This window comes from Macrobrachium rosenbergii, chromosome 4 (genome assembly GCF_040412425.1).
Source record: "Macrobrachium rosenbergii isolate ZJJX-2024 chromosome 4, ASM4041242v1, whole genome shotgun sequence".
NCBI classification, from domain to species: domain Eukaryota; kingdom Metazoa; phylum Arthropoda; class Malacostraca; order Decapoda; family Palaemonidae; genus Macrobrachium; species Macrobrachium rosenbergii.
The window spans coordinates 4,064,257-4,081,411 of NC_089744.1; the positions used below are offsets into that span (position 1 = coordinate 4,064,257).

Genomic DNA, 17,155 nt, shown 5'->3' on the forward strand with positions numbered 1-17,155 from the left:
TCTCAGCGGTATTTGAACATTGTCGTGTATGTACATTACTCTCTCTCTCTCTCTCTCTCTCTCTCTCTCTCTCTCTCTCTCTCTCTCTCTCTCGACTACTGACAACACGCGATATTTTACAAAAAAATAATTTTTTTGCTCAGCGATGTCTGATTATTGTCGTGTATGTATATTACTCTCTCTCTCTCTCTCTCTCTCTCTCTCTCTCTCTCTCTCTCTCTCTCTCTCTCTCTCTCTCAAGGCGACTGGCAAAACAGGAATTTTTACAAAAATAGGTTTTTGTTCAGAGGTATTTTCATATCGTCACGTACTACATATATTACTCTCTCTCTCTCTCTCTCTCTCTCTCTCTCTCTCTCTCTCTCTCTCTCTCTCTCTCTCTCTCTCTCTCTCTCTCTTGACTTTGATAAAACATTTTGATATTATCATGTCTGTATATTACTCTTCTTTCTCTCTCTCAAGACAATTTACAAAACACGAATTTTCACAAAAATAATTTTCTGTTGCGAGATATTTTGATATTGTCGTATATGTATATTACTCTTCTCTCTCTCTCTCTCTCTCTCTCTCTCTCTCTCTCTCTCTCTCTCTCTCTCTCTCTCTCTCTCTCTCTCTCTGAAGACGAATGACAAAATATGAATTTTCACATAATATTTTTGGTCCCGAGATATTTTTATATTGTTGCATACGGATATTACAGCCACCTCTTCCCACTCTCTCTCTCTCTCTCTCTCTCTCTCTCTCTCTCTCTCTCTCTCTCTCTCTCTCTCTCTCTCTCTCTCTCCTTTGACAAAACATGAGTCTTTACAAAAATAATGTTTTCCCGAGATATAATTAATCTTGTCATGTGTATATATTACTCTCCCCTCCCCACCCTCTCTCTCTCTCTCTCTCTCTCTCTCTCTCTCTCTCTCTCTCTCTCTCTCTCTCTCTCTCTCCTTTGACAAAACATGAGTCTTTACAAAAATAATGTTTTCCCGAGATATAATTAATCTTGTCATGTGTATATATTACTCTCCCCTCCCCACCCTCTCTCTCTCTCTCTCTCTCTCTCTCTCTCTCTCTCTCTCTCTCTCTCTCTCAAGACTAGTGGCAAAACGGCAGTTTACAAAAATAATCTTTAGATTGTTTATGAAGCTTTTGTATTTATTACTTCACATTTTTCATGATTTTATTTTAGATAAAATGAAATCTTAAAGAAAATCAGAACAGATAATATATAATTATAATAACTGTTTGTTACTTTCGATGGTGTATACAACTTGCAGCCAAAATGAACCCCGTTGTGTTATTATTTTGTTATTATTTTTCCTCAGTCTTAAAAATATCTACGATTTGCAGTTTCGTCCTTTTGAATGAATGCGTAATACCAGAGGAAACTGAGAACTGTATATATTTCGTTGAAACACGATCGCAAGCAGCCATTAAATATTACATTAAAATTTTTGGGCCTTGCAGAAGCATTTGACATCACAATTTTAGCATTTAAAAGCGAGGAATGTTAAATAACGGTATCTTCTGTGTAAACAAATCAACAACCGTCTTGTGAAATATTTACCAAAGGTCTGTGTTGGTAGAAGGCGTCTTTTGACTCCTCCCACTTTCGGAAGGAAGCTCCACCCACAATTAGGAGTCATTGCAGGAAAACTTTTGATGACGCTCGCCTTTTAAGGTGTCAGTTTGTCGGCACGATTGTCACTTAGCCGGTTCACTCGTCCATCGCTCCGCTAATTGAATTTCTAATGACTTTCTTTTTATGAATTCGCGAGTCAAGATATAACTGAAGTTCCCGCGGTGCTACGATCTGCTATTCAGTAACGAATTACGTAACTGGGTAATTTTAAAAGTGGTCGCCCTTTTTGTGCAGTTATGGAAGACAAACTTCAAAGAAAGGAGGGGGGGGGAATCTAAAGACGTAGCTGACTACAGGGAATTTGTTGTGCTCTATATTGTATTTACTGGTCTTGAAAGATCATAAAGCATTGAAATAACACATTTGAATACTCCCTTCAATGTGATGCTGAAAGATGTACGATGTGGTACGATTCGTTTTCATTTTCTTCGAAGCATTCAGACATTATTAGCAGTACCCCAGGTTCACATTACACTGTCATTTATATCGTATTCCCACTTATTACAAACTGTCCATGTAAAACGTTTGAAGTCATGAGTAGATTCGATTTACAAGGTCATGAACATTGTCTCCTATCCTTATAGAGTCTGAAGATGGAGTCTCGTTTTATCAGATACCCTCTTCCCGAGTCAATGTTAAATTAAATGAATAGCGTGGACGGCATTTTGAACCTGCCTAGGTCGTTCGAACGTTTGGTCTTTAGCGAAGCTTGAATCACAAGCATTTCATCCGTCCACTACTTTACGAGAGTCGCGACGACAATTCAAGAAATATTCCTTTTGGCAGGTCTTCTCTCCAAAATGTTGTTATATTGCGTGGGTAAGCATCACACCATTTTTCACTGCCCAGATTATTGTACGTGGGTAGCTAGATAAGACAGTCGTCCTTTTTCTATCACATTTTTTGCTTTTGATTTAAAGCCATTTTTATGAAAGTATTTCCCACTGTAGTCAATATTGTACTTCTACTGGTAGGATTGACACCATTTTTTTCTATATTTGCGCCGATTCAAAAAGAAAAATCGGTAGCAGGGTAAGAGCGTAAAATTCATTTAGATATTTTCTTGGGTAATGAACACCTGTGGGTACATCCACTTGCAAAGAGACCATTAGAGGTTGATAATTGGATTATGCGATGACCTCGATTATCAGTAACGAGCTTTGGGAGGCAGAAAGTCCACGGCGACATGAGGCTTTGAATAGTAAGTCAGTGTGATTATGACGTGCTTGATTATAGGCGCACAGAGAGAGAGAGAGAGAGAGAGAGAGAGAGAGAGAGAGGTCGTTATGATGTCTCTCATTCATCTAATCCCTAGATACCTATGACATTTTTTCAGGTCGGGATGCCTTTAACCCACCACCAAATTAAGGTGGAGGTATTTCGCGTTGTTCACCTCACAAAAGGTACTCGACCTTTTGCCCTTTCTGAGAACAGAAATATAACAGAGATATAACAAGTACATTACGTAGTGTTGTCATGTAGCGCAGAAGTCTTGAATGCAGGATATACTTAGGATTTTGCCATCCACAAATGCCAAAGAATTCTTATGTATCTGAAACTCCGTGTACCTATTTTAATGTTTCGTGAGTATGCTGTTGACCTTTTAACATATACCTCTCCTATAGCTGGGGACTTCAAGTAATGATGAAATTTTGTTGTTCTAAGAATCAGAACAAAAGATTTAAGGAGTTTTAGATGTGAATACGGATGCACCACTTTATACATACAACACACAAAAATATATAAACACAAATTGTCCAATATATATATATATATATATATATATATATATATATATATATATATATATATATATATATATATATATATATATATATATATATACAATATATATTGGACAATCTGAAGGAACTAAGTAAGAGAGTCACACGACATAAATGTAACGTACAGGCTGCAAAAAACTCAAGCGCCATTTTTTGTCACGTAAGAGACTCTGAACACCCAACAGATTGGAATTAAGCTAGAGTAGTTTTTAAGAGTTCTTCAGTGCACGGCGGATTGTTGGTCGAAGGATGCCTAATTAGTTCTTTTGCTAACATGAATTTGAGCGATGGTCTTTTTAAGATGGACGAACTGTTGAAAAGCTTTATTCTTAAGGATTCAAGAGTAAAACAAGCTGTTAGATTTTTTACAAACAGGTAGTTTTGTACTGGTATTTGTAGAAATTGCATTTTTCCACGAACTATGTTTTTGTTTTGAAGAATGTTATTTACATACTGAAATAGCTTGTTGACATATTTTATTGTTATCTGTGACCCCATATTGCTTTCTTGTGTATGTTTCCTTAACTCTGTTTAGTACCCTAGTTTCTATCTTCAATTGCAATCATATGTAAGTTGGCATAGTACCGATTGCATATCATAAACAATCGGCATATCTTAAAACTGATATAGAAGCTTAGAATCAAAGACAACGTAGTGTCCAACTTTTACTCTCATTACTTCACCAGTTTTGTTCAAAAAAAAAAAAAAAAAAAAACTCGCCTCTTCCTCCCTTATCTGCTTCTTATTGTTTATCTCTTAAAAAGCTGAATTACGCAGAGGGAAGGAAAAAATACTGACGCGGAGAGTAAACGCAAACGTGACAAAGTGCAGACCCACCAGTCAGTCTGGCAATAACATTCATCAATCCCTCATAAAAGTGATTAAGAGTATGAACCAAAACAACTAGAGAGAGAGAGAGAGAGAGAGAGAGAGAGAGAGAGAGAGAGAGAGAGGCAGACAGACAGACAGTGTTTTCGCTTCGTTTAATTTAATGACAAACGGGCTGGAAGTCCAAGGATGCTTAGGACTAATTCTTACGAGAATTCGTGCTTGTTATGTGTTTATAGCCATGATTAAGACACGGATGCTCGCATTTACTAGGCGTTTAACTATTGTCATAATCAACTCAGCTTACAGTATGTTATACATTGCAAAAGCACACGAGTATATTTGTCTCTGCTCATACATCAAAGATATATTTTTGTAATTCAGTTAAATATATAAATATAAATATATATATATATATCGTGCCGGTATGTAGACTCCTGGCTTTTTGACCCCGGTAATTTCACTCCCGGTATTGTGATTCCTGATAAACTGAAGTCCGGTTTTGTTAACACCCGGTAATTTGACAACCAAATTAAACAAATAGCCTATTTTAGGAAGGATATGTTTTTGAAATAGCTTAAGGCAATTACCTTATTTAGGAAATGGAAATGACATAACTTGATTGTTTCTTAAGTTGAAGGCTTAGTTTACACGTTTTTTTTTTTTTTTACTCAAGCATATAAGTAACATTTAGCAGTTGCATCCGAGCTCCGGCGGTATAAAGACATTTTTTATAACCACGTCTCGTACCATTCAGAGCATCCGTGGAGGAAAAAAGTCTTCGATGACTTGAATTACATTTACGAAAGGCAGAAAACAAACGCTGATGGATCAAAACTTATTGGAAGTGTGAAGTGAAGAGTGTCAGAGCACGCACGTTAATGTAATGTAAGTGTGCTTTGCAACTCTTCGTTTCACACTTCCAATGAATTTTTGTTTTCTGCCTTCCGTAAATGTAATTTAAGTCATCTAAGAGTTTCTTTCCTCTACGGATTGCTCTGAATGGTACGAAACATGGTTATAAAAAAATGTCTTTATAACCGCCAGGAGCTCGGATGCAACTGCCAAAAATGTTACTTATATACTTAAATAAATAAAAAAAAAATATGTAAACTAAGCCTTCAACTTACGAAACAATCAAATTATGTCATTTCCATTTCCTAGATAAGGTAATTGTCCTAAGCTATTTAAAAAAAAATATATATGCCTTCTAAATAGGCTATTTGTTTATTTTGGGTGTCAAATTACCGGGTGCTAACGAAACCAGATTGCATTTTACCGGGAGTCAAAATACCGGCAGTGAAATTACCGGGGGTCAAAGTTCTGGAAGTCAAAATACCTAGAACCATGCATATATATATATATATATATATATATATATATATATATATATATATATATATATATATATATATATATATATATACAGTATATATATATATTTTTTTTCTTTTTTTTTTTTTTTTTTTGAATGATCCATTTGAAGTTAAGTCTGTTCTGATTCAGTCTGGCATTCTTTCTCCTCTGTTGTTTGTATTACGTTATGAGAAGGGTTAAATGAGAAACGGATGCAGGTATACTCTGGGGAGAAAATAGGAAACTTCTTGACTTGAATTATACTGATGATATGGTTTTGATCTGCGAGCGACCAGAAAAGATACAGAGAGTGTTGGATTGTCTAGTGAGTGAAGGTCGAAAGGTTGGTTTTGTCATTAAAAGTGGAAAACTAAAATCATGAATATGAATATTGAAAATGCACAGGATTTTCTAACTGAAGGATTGGTTGTAAAGCAAGTGGATAAGTTTAAATTTTTAGGTACTTATTTAGATAAGGATGGTTCTCTAAGCACAGAATTTATGGAAAGATTAATAAAGCATCATCAGGCAATGGGAATGCTTAGAAATATTTGGAATAATAGTTTTTTCTGTGCATTCAAATATCAAAATTTATAAGGTAATGGTTAGGAGTATTTTGATTTATGGCCATGAGTCACGGTGCAGTACAGTGACTTCGGATAGTAGATTCTTAGCATTTGAAAATAAGGCTCTCAGAAGAATATTAGGAATTAATTGGAGGGATAGGATATCAAATAACAGAATTAGAGAAGTAACGGGGGTGCAGCCAGTCGATGAGTATGTTAGGTTTTCACACTGGAAGTGGCTAGGGCATGTGTATAGAAGACAGGGAATAGTATGAGATGCACCGGGGTGGGTTGCCCTTGGCGAAAGAAGTAGAGGTAGGCCAAAGGAGGCGCGGTTGAGGACAATGAGGCGGGAAGCAGGAGACGAGTGTTGGAGAGATCTTGAGGAGTTAGCCCAGGACAGAATGTGGTGGCGTGAGTTCATCGAGGCCGTATATATATATATATATATATATATATATATATATATATATATATATATATATATATATATATATATATATATACTGTGTGTATATATATGCATGTATGTGTGTCTGTGTATGTTCTTTATGTGATGAATATTGCTACAGCATTAGCCTGTAAATACACCTGCACGTATGACACGTAAGTAACATATTAAAACCCCTACACACATTGCACTGTTCAACTTTAGGACCAATAGACAATCCTTTATGCAAATATTTTGCAATTCTCCTAATACTTTTCTAACTTCACCTGTTGTGACTCACCTCATCTCTCATCTCACCATCAAACGCTACATTTACTCACAAGTAATTAAAAAATCAACTTTCTCCTTTAAAAAAACTGTCAAATTCTTCTACTAGTTTCTGCAGTCTCTTTTCACCTTCATAATTTTGTCATATTCTTTTTGGGTCCATAAATGTCACATGCAGCTTTTTCCCTTTACTCTCAAACTTCTCACATAACTGGATCATAATAGACACTTGACCCGCTCACGCTCTTCTTCACATAAACCAGCAGTCATCAAACTTTTTAGCTCGGGGTCCATATCGCACATTTCACACATTTTCAAGGTCCAAGAAAAAAAATCGGTTTCTAAATGAATGAAGGAAATTTAATCGAATGCATAAGAGTTATTAGTATTTTTTTAATCATCATGACATGAGCAAGAGCAAGAGAGAAAAAAGTCGTCGTCAGCAAAAATTTTAGGCAGTGATAAATACTTTAACAAAATGGTGAATTACTTGAGTGAGGAATGCAAGCTTTTACTTCTTTTATCCATTTCGTTTGATATACTGAAATTTTTCGAATGTTGACCCGAAATGAGAATTTGACGTACATCAGTTTGCAGCTCACAATAAGAAAAACAAACACGGCCTAAGAAACTGCTTCTGTAAAACAATGCAAGGAAATTCAAAATGAACCTGAGACATTCGGAAACGTCCAGTAACAGTCAGTTCTGTATCCTTCTACTCAATTATGGCAACTGGGATTTTCAGCCATAACCAACAAATCGTGAAGTTTAGCTCATGATTCTGTCACAGCCATGTCATAGGAGAAACGGATGTGTTCTTAGTGTCTGTCTGCTGTCTCCATCGACCATGATACCTTTTACAGAATTGATCACTGGCTGCTTCAGAACAGAAACCCATTCAAGAGGCCAGCTCAAACTAGAAGAAGAAGAATCCAAAGCTAAGAAGACATATCTTGTCTGACACGTAGCAAGGCTTTAGTAGATAAACTACAAAAGTTCGCAAAAGAGACCGGGAAATAAACCGCTATAAGTACGTCTCTTAACATAAAACAAAGGCGGAATTCAAACAGATAACTGCTCCTTACGCTAGGTCGCCTAGAAACACGAATAAAAGGAAAGGAAAAGTGGGACACGCGTGAATATGTCTATAGACTTTGTTCCATCTTGGTTTTTTTCAGAATGAATAAAATCCTTTAAATGACTTTACAACACACTCACACTTGACGGAATTCTCTGTGTACGCTGATTATTACTTATTTATCGTGACTATTGTATTCGGTGGTTAAAATTAAATACAGTACTTAAATGTCATTGAAGCAAAAGACGAATTTCAGTTATTTTTCACTGACGGTGATTATTTAATAAAAAAAATTTGAACTGCGCTTATGTATGGGCTATACCAAGGCAGATGCGAACTTTTACACCGGCCTTGTAACACAGTTAATACATATGCGTGCTAACGATTACAGTTGTTATATAATGCAAATAAACATAATGCCTCCTACTTCAACGGTGAACGAATATGACGTTCTAATAAACTAAGTAACGGTAATTTACGAAGTGAGAACCATAACCGAAGTATAATAAATTCTTAGCTTTGTTGTGTAAACAGTTCTTCAGTTTAAAACACAAGACTGAAAAGCGCTCTGCTTTGTGGGTACTGAACCCACCATACATACCTGCCATCGATTCCCTTCACTGTATATGGAAAAAAGCCGTAGGATATACGAAATTTATTTTATTTGAAACATAACAAGTCTTTACATTTCATTTAATTTATAAGAATGCTTTAGTGACAAGAGAAACGGCACTATAAAGGGCCGATAAAAAAAGAAATGAATCCACATCACGCACCTAGCATCCGAACACGCGATCGAGGGAGTCTGTTTGTAAACAAAACCCCCCATCGCCCCCTTCCCGACAAATGGCCTTTAAAAAAGTTGAAACTTCCTAACCACGTTTCACCTAATCAAACAGTCAAACAGAAGCGCGGTCATGGTCGTCGACGAGAGTTTGTGTCTTTTGACGGCCCTGTGCATTTGCGTACTCTCACTATAGCAGTTTGGACCGGCCGTGGCATTACTGAAGTAAGTGCGAGTACGGCAAACAAGTGTTTATTATAGGCGTCACTTGGGACGAGGGAGTTGTAGTTTCTTGGAGTTGTAGTTTCTTGGAGTTGTAGTTTCTTGGGCCGGGTGCTTGCTAGGGTAGTTTAGCTAGGCTGTAACCTATTTGCCTTAGGCATCCGAATAGCTCATTGCCCATCCGTTCGTTACTTCAGCCCGAGGTTGTTAACCACTTTCTCTACAGTCATATCTACATTTCTCATACTTCGTGAGCTAGAGTGAGTTATGGTCGGTAAAATTTTACGTTTTGACTTGTAAAGATCATTTTCCATTCTTTAATATGTACTTTGAAAGTTTCTGTAAATATTTTCCATTCTTTAATATGTACTTTGAAACTTTCTGTAAATATTTTCCATTCTTTAATATGTACTTTGAAACTTTCTGTAAATATTTTCCATTCTTTAATATGTACTTTGAAAGTTTCTGTAAATATTTTCCATTCTTTAATATGTACTTTGAAAGTTTCTGACGTTCGTTTTTGGTTATTTTTCAAAAGACTCCAGCCACCTCCCATATTATAATTAATATTTTTCTTGGGTAAAACACATCAAAACAAAAAATTTCATCTCGATACATGACCTCTGCAAATGCTTAACAACAGAGAAAAGTAATTAATCAAATTACGACTTACAAGGTAAGATAATAACGGCCCCCCCCCATAGCTAATACGGCAGAGTTGTAACCAGTAAACACCCCTAGGTTTTGTCAGGTTGGTATTTTTAGGTTCTTCTAGTGCCCTGTCATTTCCTAGCTATTTTTGTTTGAAAAACCCAAAATGTTTTTCATGCAAAAATGGCAAGCTGGAACCTTCTGAAATGGCTGGCTGGAGTCTTCCAAAAAATTACCCGTTTCTGTAAGTGACCTTAACAACCACACCTAATCGAACCTAAGGGGTATTATTTTATAAGTTGCCAATACATGATATGAGATTGTAACCCACATTTTTGAAAAGAGCTCTTCATTCTCATTATATTGAATCCCATAAACACTACGTGCAAATGATAAATAAAAAATTAATCATGTTACGATTTATAAGGTAAGACTACCCCCTCCATAGCTAATATGGCAGAATTGTAACCAGTAAACACCCCTAGGTTACATTAGGTTGGTGTTTTTAGGTTCTTTTAGTGCCCTATCATTTCCTACCCACTTTTGCATGAAAAACCCATAAGTAATGGTTTTTCATGCAAAAATGGCTGGCTGGAGTCTTATTGGAAACTTATAAAGTTTTACTACTGAAAGTATGAGGTCCCTACCTGAGGCAAATGCATGATAATGGGCTAGTTTGAAAACATTCTACAAACTTACCTAATTCTAAATAAGAACTATCAGTGGGATTAATATCCTTGTATTTTCCCTCGTTTTGTGTTTCCCTGCACACTAAAACCTGCGGTGAAACTTTACTGTAGTTGCGTGGCACCCCCCCAGCTAGGTCGGGGCACGTCACCCTAAGTTAGGTTAGGTAAGTAAGATCTGGTTAGGTCAGGACCTGGCATTATAGGAAAGGTTATGTCTATTTATGTATGGGGACCTGCCCCAGTCGACAACTGGTGGGAATCAGGCTGCGCAACGAATGAACACTGCTATAAATTATTAAAAAACTTGCTTCATAGCAATAGATAGGCTATGCCATTTCTTAGCCTTGAGGAAGAGATAGTAGTAACTGTTAACAACTTTGACTAAAGAGCAACTGCATATCCAAATGAAATGAGAGTTTTGTGATGCCATTACATAACTTACAAATGACCAAACATTATTGCATATTAAATGAAAAAAAAAAATATTCCAGAACAAATTATACAACATCATATTTCTGCAACTGTGCAGTGACATCACAAGTTGCACCAAATGGCATTGACACGAAGAGCAATCACATCATAAGAAAAGTAAGAATGCTAAAACACCAGCCAATCATCTGTTTGTTATTGGTAATTTCTGAAGATTTGTGCACAGGTGGAAATACAGCATTTAGATAGCCCTAACTTTTCCTGACCTGGTTGTCTGGATCTTTCCCAGCCAGATCTAATGGCTAAAGTGGCGTTCATATACAGTACTGTATTTTTGTTGGTATTTATGTAAATGCAGCCAATTGAGTTTGAATACTTCTCGTTCATTTTTTGCTTTTTTGGAAATGCACTGTTTTGCCTAAAACAAAAAAAAAAAAAGGGTTGCTTTACTTGGATTATTCCATTTTATTTTTTCATAGTGCCAACACTATTCTATCCTCCCCCACCCACTTCACACACACACACACACACGCACACACTAATTCACCTTGAAATTGAGCTTGGTCACATGACTTATCCATCCAGTCACTGTGGATCTGTGATGTTGGTTTCACTCAAGTGGCCTATGGTGGCAATTCATTGGGCAGTTGTTTAGATGTGGTTCCGTCTCTAACTAGGGCTTTCAGTCACAGCCTAACTTGTAGTAACCCAAAATCCATTGGACAGAAAAGCATCTCAGCGAAGGTTCAGTAATATGAATTCAAGTTCACTGGTCACCCCCCCCCTCTCTCTCTCTCTCTCTCTCTCTCTCTCTCTCTCTCTCTCTCTCTCTCTCTCTCTCTCTCTCCAGACAGTAACCATGCACATGCTGGTCTGGTCACTTGCACAAGAGTGTATCCTATCTTGAACTGTAATGAATATTGGTATGACTCACTCCATCTCCCATTTAATATCGGAGGGAGGGCAGGCTGAAAACCACTGTTATCTTGAGGTGTTCCCATCCCAAACAGAGATACAGTACTGTGTTTGACTGGCACCAGGCCGTTTCGGCACTAACATTAGGCTTTACAGGTGGTTACAGGCATCATCCGTCCCCTACTCTCATACTTGACTGGGAAGCTGGTATTTCTCTGTATAAAAGACAATGGTTTGTATTCTAATAGGAATAAATTGTAAATTGAAGGTGATTTGCATTTTTGTAGATATAAAAACCAGAAGTCATTTATCAATCCCACCCCTAACCAACCCAAAATTTGTGAATGCCAAAGTCAAGGGAATTGGTGGTGCTCCCACCCCCTCACTTGTTGCTAGTTAACCACCATGTTACCTAGCTTCAGCGACCAGAGATACCTTTCACAGAGAGTATAGCCTTATAAAAGACTAAAGGTTTGTATAGTTTTGAAAAATTCAAAATATCATTCATTTATATTTGCTTTGGGTCAAGTATTTAGCCTGTCTGTAATTAACATTATTAATTTACAATGAGTGTTTTGATCCTTTTACAATTATAGTAGTGATATTTGCTTAGGGTCAAATATTTATCTTGCCTGTAATTAACATTCTTGATATACAGTTAGTTTTTCAATCCTTTACTTTATCGTGTTTCAGATATGCCTCTACTCTACTCTGTGATTGCCCGGGGGTCAACTGTACTGTCCCGGTATGCTATGTGTGCTGGGAATTTTGCAGAAGTCAGTGAACAGATTTTGTCGAAGATTCCCCCCAGGGAGACTGGACGCTTAACTTACTCGCACGAATCTTATCTTTTTCACTATGTTGCACAAGATGGAATTGTTTATTTATGTATCACAGATGATGTAAGTAAACAGAATTCTTTTTTATTGGCAATATGTTTTATGGATATTCAATCTTCTACTTGTAGCAGTATCATGTATAGGTGGTGATTGATGAAAATATGGGAGATCCAGTGCAGAATTATTGACAGATTGTCTGCATCAATGCAAAGAAATTAATGGTTATCATCATTATTATTGTTTTCTGTCATATTGTCACTTTTCAGAGTTAAAAGATAAATGAGTTCTTGCCATTTTTGGAATTACATTTGCCTCAGGCCTTCATTTGTACCCTTTTTTGATTTTGTGGGACTTCCCAATGATCTTTGTCCAGATACAGGGTACTTACATTAATATTTTTCTCTGATTGACTGTTCTTCACCCCTTCACATTACATCCCATGGATCTTTCATGACACCTGAGAACCTTCAACCAATCAGTCCATCATCCTATGAATCTTAGAATTTTTAGGGAAACTGTTCAAGTCTTCATTATCTTTGTGAAGGCCCATATCACTGTTGCATAGAGTAGTGGAGGTCTTATATACAGATCACAGATTATAAATGTTTTCTTAATAATGGGATATTCTTGTGAACACTGAAATCTAGTAATCTCTTTCCAATTTATGATGTTTTTATCCTTTTTCTTACGTTACTGTTACCTGTCTTGCAGTTCAGTGATGGCAGAAAATTATAAATTGTCAAATAAAAAAAGAATAGAAAACAAAATTAAACATGAAATGCCAAAATTTAAAAATGAAAAAAACCTACAAAATTATGCAGTCATAATCTGCAACAAATAACCAAACCTAAAGAAGTCAATTCTTTAGTTCACAGTTACTTTATAGAATTTGTTCGGAATGGATTTTGATAAAACTTTTCAGGTGCAAGTTTGCGATACATTACTACTTATTGCTTTTAGTAAAAGATTGTGCATATAGTGCCTTGAATATATATCATATATTTTTTTTTATATTTTCAGGATTATGTTAGACAACGAGCATTTGCATTTCTCGAAGATATCAAACAAAGATTTGAAGCAATGTATGGCTCACGGGCTCAGACTGCACTTCCATATGCTATGAACAGCGAATTTGCTCAGGTAGTGATTGTTGTTTATTTCTTGTATTTTGAATAGATTTTGACTGTTCATAGATCCCATATACAAAAGAAAATAGGTTTTTATATAAGTAACTTACCAAGTAATTACATTGCTATAGTTTCTATTAACCAGCAGCTAAAAATTTTGAAGTTCGCATGTTGTGCTATTTTGTTTGGCTAGGTGACTAACCCCACCCACTTTCGGGGTAAGGGAGGAACAGCTAGCAAAAGTATTCAGTTTGTTTCTGCCGGCTAATGGCTGTACACCAGCTTTTAGCAGCAGCTCTGATTTTGGAATTCGTCTTTCTTATTGATTTCTCATCGTATTTGGTGAAGTATTCGTGCTTTGATAGCCTTTCGGCTTTATTAGATTGAGTTAGACTCTCTTTTTAACCTTTATTGTGATTCTTTTTATAACGACTTTCCTTATTTACCGATTGTGACTTTAGTTGACTTGTTTTTTCCAAATGTGGGAATCAAGTTTGACTAGCTTTAGGTATTGCAGCAGAGGCTGCAATATGCGTTTGACTGAGGAATCTTACGATTCACATTCTATCTGCACGTATTGTAGGGGACAAATTTGTTCAGAGGACTTACGATGTAATGGATGTGTAGACTGGCTGGAAGACAGATCTAATTTAAAGAAAGAGAAAAGTGACAGCCAGACAGATTAGTAAGTCTTTAGCTAGTCAGGGATCTCCTGTTGATCATGGTAATGATAATGCTAACGTCGAGGTTGACGTTCCTGTTATTTCTATTGATCCCATACCCAGTTCTCCTGCTATGCAACCTGCTCCTTTACCTGGCTCTCTTGCTTCCAAACCCAACACCATTGCCAGCCTTGAGTGTAAAATTGATAAAATCAAATTGATTGTTGAATCTATTGTGTAGAAGGTTCGAATTGATTGTTGAATTTGTTTAGTCTCTTCAGTTAAGGGTAAGGTCCTTATGAACAATAAGAGTGATTTTGAGCGCCCTGTTACTCCTAGTACCAGTGCAGTGTTGTGGAGCGCCTGATTGCTCTTAGTGTCAGCGATATGTTGGTGGAGGAGGTGGCTGCCTGTCCTGCCAATTCTCCTAGGCAAAGGTCAATGTCATGCTTCCCTAAACCTGGGAGGAGTCAAACTAGTAGCCTAAGGGAGGTCCGTGAAGTCTGCCCACGGGTAGTCGCCCCCCTCGGTTGAACCTGTCGTTGAATCCCAGGTTGCAGCCAAACGCCGCTGGAAAGCCGTATCCCTGGACATGCATCATCTTTCATCTAGCTCAGATGATTCTTCTCCCAGATGCCAATGGCATTTTTGGATGAATCACACCCTTCGAAAAGGCATGCGGGTGATGTGTTTCATTCTCCTCCAGTACCGTGTAAAAAATTCAAGGAACCTGTTTGCAGTCTTCTCCCATCTTGCAGTCATTGGGACAGTCCGGAACATTTTCCTTCTGTTCCTCCCTTGGTTGAGAGTCAGAGAGGGACTTCCAAGTATCCTGCTTCTCGTAAGCCCTCTTCGTCTAAGGTGTCTTCTTCTGAGTGTCCTCTTGCACCTGAGAATCCTCTGGCTCCCAAGTGCCCTGCAGTGTTGGAAGCTCCCTTGACTGCCAAATGCCCGGTTTCCTCTGAGTGCCTGAAATCGTCTCAGCGCTTGTTTGCTCCTTTTCTTGCTGCTGTGTCAGAGTGCCTGTCTTCTCTAGAGCGTCACAGGGCGCCCGTCTTCACCCGTCGCTCTTTGATTCATGGATTGCCAAGTAAGATGAAGTGCCCAGTGGCACCCAAGCTTCCTTTGGTGCCCTATCTTCCATTGGCTCCAGAGCGTCACCATGCTTATGCCGCTGACGCTTTGACTCCTTTGGCTGCTATTGTTCCCCGAGCAGTTGGGCATTCTTCTGTGTCTCGAACTTCCGCGCCTCAGGCTTTACCCTCTCTAGCAAGCAAGTGCCCTCTGTGGTAGACCCGATTCCGAGCAAGCTCCACAGTATTTTGAGCCTGTTGAAGAAGGTTCCTTCAACCCACCAACCTGTGGACTTGGCTTTGTCTCCTGTATCCTCGGATGAGGAAGAAGTTATTGCTCAAGATGCGCATCCTTCAGCTTATGCATTGCTGCTAAGGTAGCTTCTTGCTACCTTCCCAAATTGCTTTTCGCCTGCAGCTCCTTCTTCGCCCGCGTCAACTTTTCTTGGAGAGTTTTCGAGACTACCCAAGTTAGTGCTTTCTTCTTCTGCCAAGAAAGCCTTTGGTGTTATTGAAGGATGGCTAGTGGAGAAGAGGGAACGGAACAAGGTAAAGCCATTTTCAGCTTCCCTCCTTCTAGATTGTCTAAGAGGAGACGGCTCTCTTATGCCACAGGGGAAGCTCCTTCTCTGGGATTTTCGACCTCCTCCCAAGGGGACTTCTCTGGGTTGATTGATTCCTCTCGTAGATCTGCCTTTGCTTCAGCGAAGATCACATTCAGTTCGACGGAGCTCTCACACCTTAAAAACTTGTTCATGGTATTCGAAGTGTTGAGTTTTCTCAATTGGGCAGTGGGTTCTCTTGCCCATAAGATTAAAGACTGCCCTACTACTCCTGAAGATAGTGCCTATGACTTGCTGGGGGTCCTCTCGTGTATTGATAAAGGAATCAGGAACAGTTCCCTGGAATTAGCATCCCTTTACACAATGGGAGTTTTAAAGAAGAGAGAACTTCAGTGTTCCTACACCTCTAGGGGAGTGACTCCCTCCCAGAAGTTCTGTTTTCCCCTCTGGATCATCATCACCTGTTCCCGCAGGCTACAGTTCTGGAGATTTCTTTGGATCTTCAGAAGAAGAATACACAAGATCTTCTTGCCCAATCCTCTAGGCATCCTAAGGAGGTGCCCACTCATACCTCCAGGACAGTCTCCCCGCTGCAGACTCTGCCCTTTCATGGCAGCAGACAGAGATCCCTGTCTGGATCCCATTCGTCCAGCAGATTTGTCTCCAGAGCCATTAAGAGTTCCTCATCCCGTTTTGCCTCGCAAGTGAGAATGTCATACACCGAACTTCTGTAGGAGCCAGGCTCCTTCTCTTCTGGGAGAAGTAGAGAGAGAGAGAGGGGGGCCAGATCCCTGATTGTCAACATTCTGAGGGAAGGCTATTCTATCCCCTTTGAAGAAAAGCCACCTTTAAGCACCTCAACAATAACATTGTCATTGTACTCCAAAGGCTCGAAGAAGTCTTTGGCATTCTCAGAAGAAGTGTCATCCCTTCTCAAGAAGGGGGCAATAGAATTAGTAGAGAATGTGGGCTCCTGTCTTCGTTCAGAAGACAAAGTTCAAGATGGAGACAAATCAAATTGTCATGCCATCCATTCGTCAGGGAGACTGGATGACATCTGGAGACATGCAAGATGCGTACTTCCACCTCCCAATACATAGGGAATCGAGGAAGTTTCTGAGGTTTGTGTTTGGGAACAAAGTGTTCCAGTTCCGCGCTCTGTGTTTCAGGTTATCGACGGCGCCTCAAGTGTTTACCAGAGTGCTCGCTCCCTTAGCAAGATGGCTCCATGAGATGGG

The 17,155-nt window shown here is 38.4% G+C and overlaps 1 protein-coding gene across 8 annotated transcripts in view; it reads left to right on the plus strand.

Moving 5' to 3' along the window:
* LOC136829995 (vesicle-associated membrane protein 7-like) overlaps positions 1 to 17,155 on the plus strand; it is a 140,033-nt gene that overhangs the window by 83,650 nt on the left and 39,228 nt on the right. For 3 of the 8 annotated variants that reach the window (XM_067089201.1, XM_067089210.1, XM_067089184.1), the window contains 2 exons: positions 12,347 to 12,555; positions 13,513 to 13,632. In XM_067089201.1, the coding sequence (XP_066945302.1) occupies positions 12,349 to 12,555; positions 13,513 to 13,632 (327 nt within the window). In that variant the 5' untranslated portion in view covers positions 12,347 to 12,348. Of the gene's footprint in view, positions 1 to 1,678; positions 2,453 to 8,705; positions 8,983 to 9,025; positions 9,240 to 12,346; positions 12,556 to 13,512; positions 13,633 to 17,155 lie in introns of those variants that run through there. The other 5 variants (XM_067089180.1, XM_067089173.1, XM_067089191.1 and 2 more) reach the window with 5 other exon arrangements.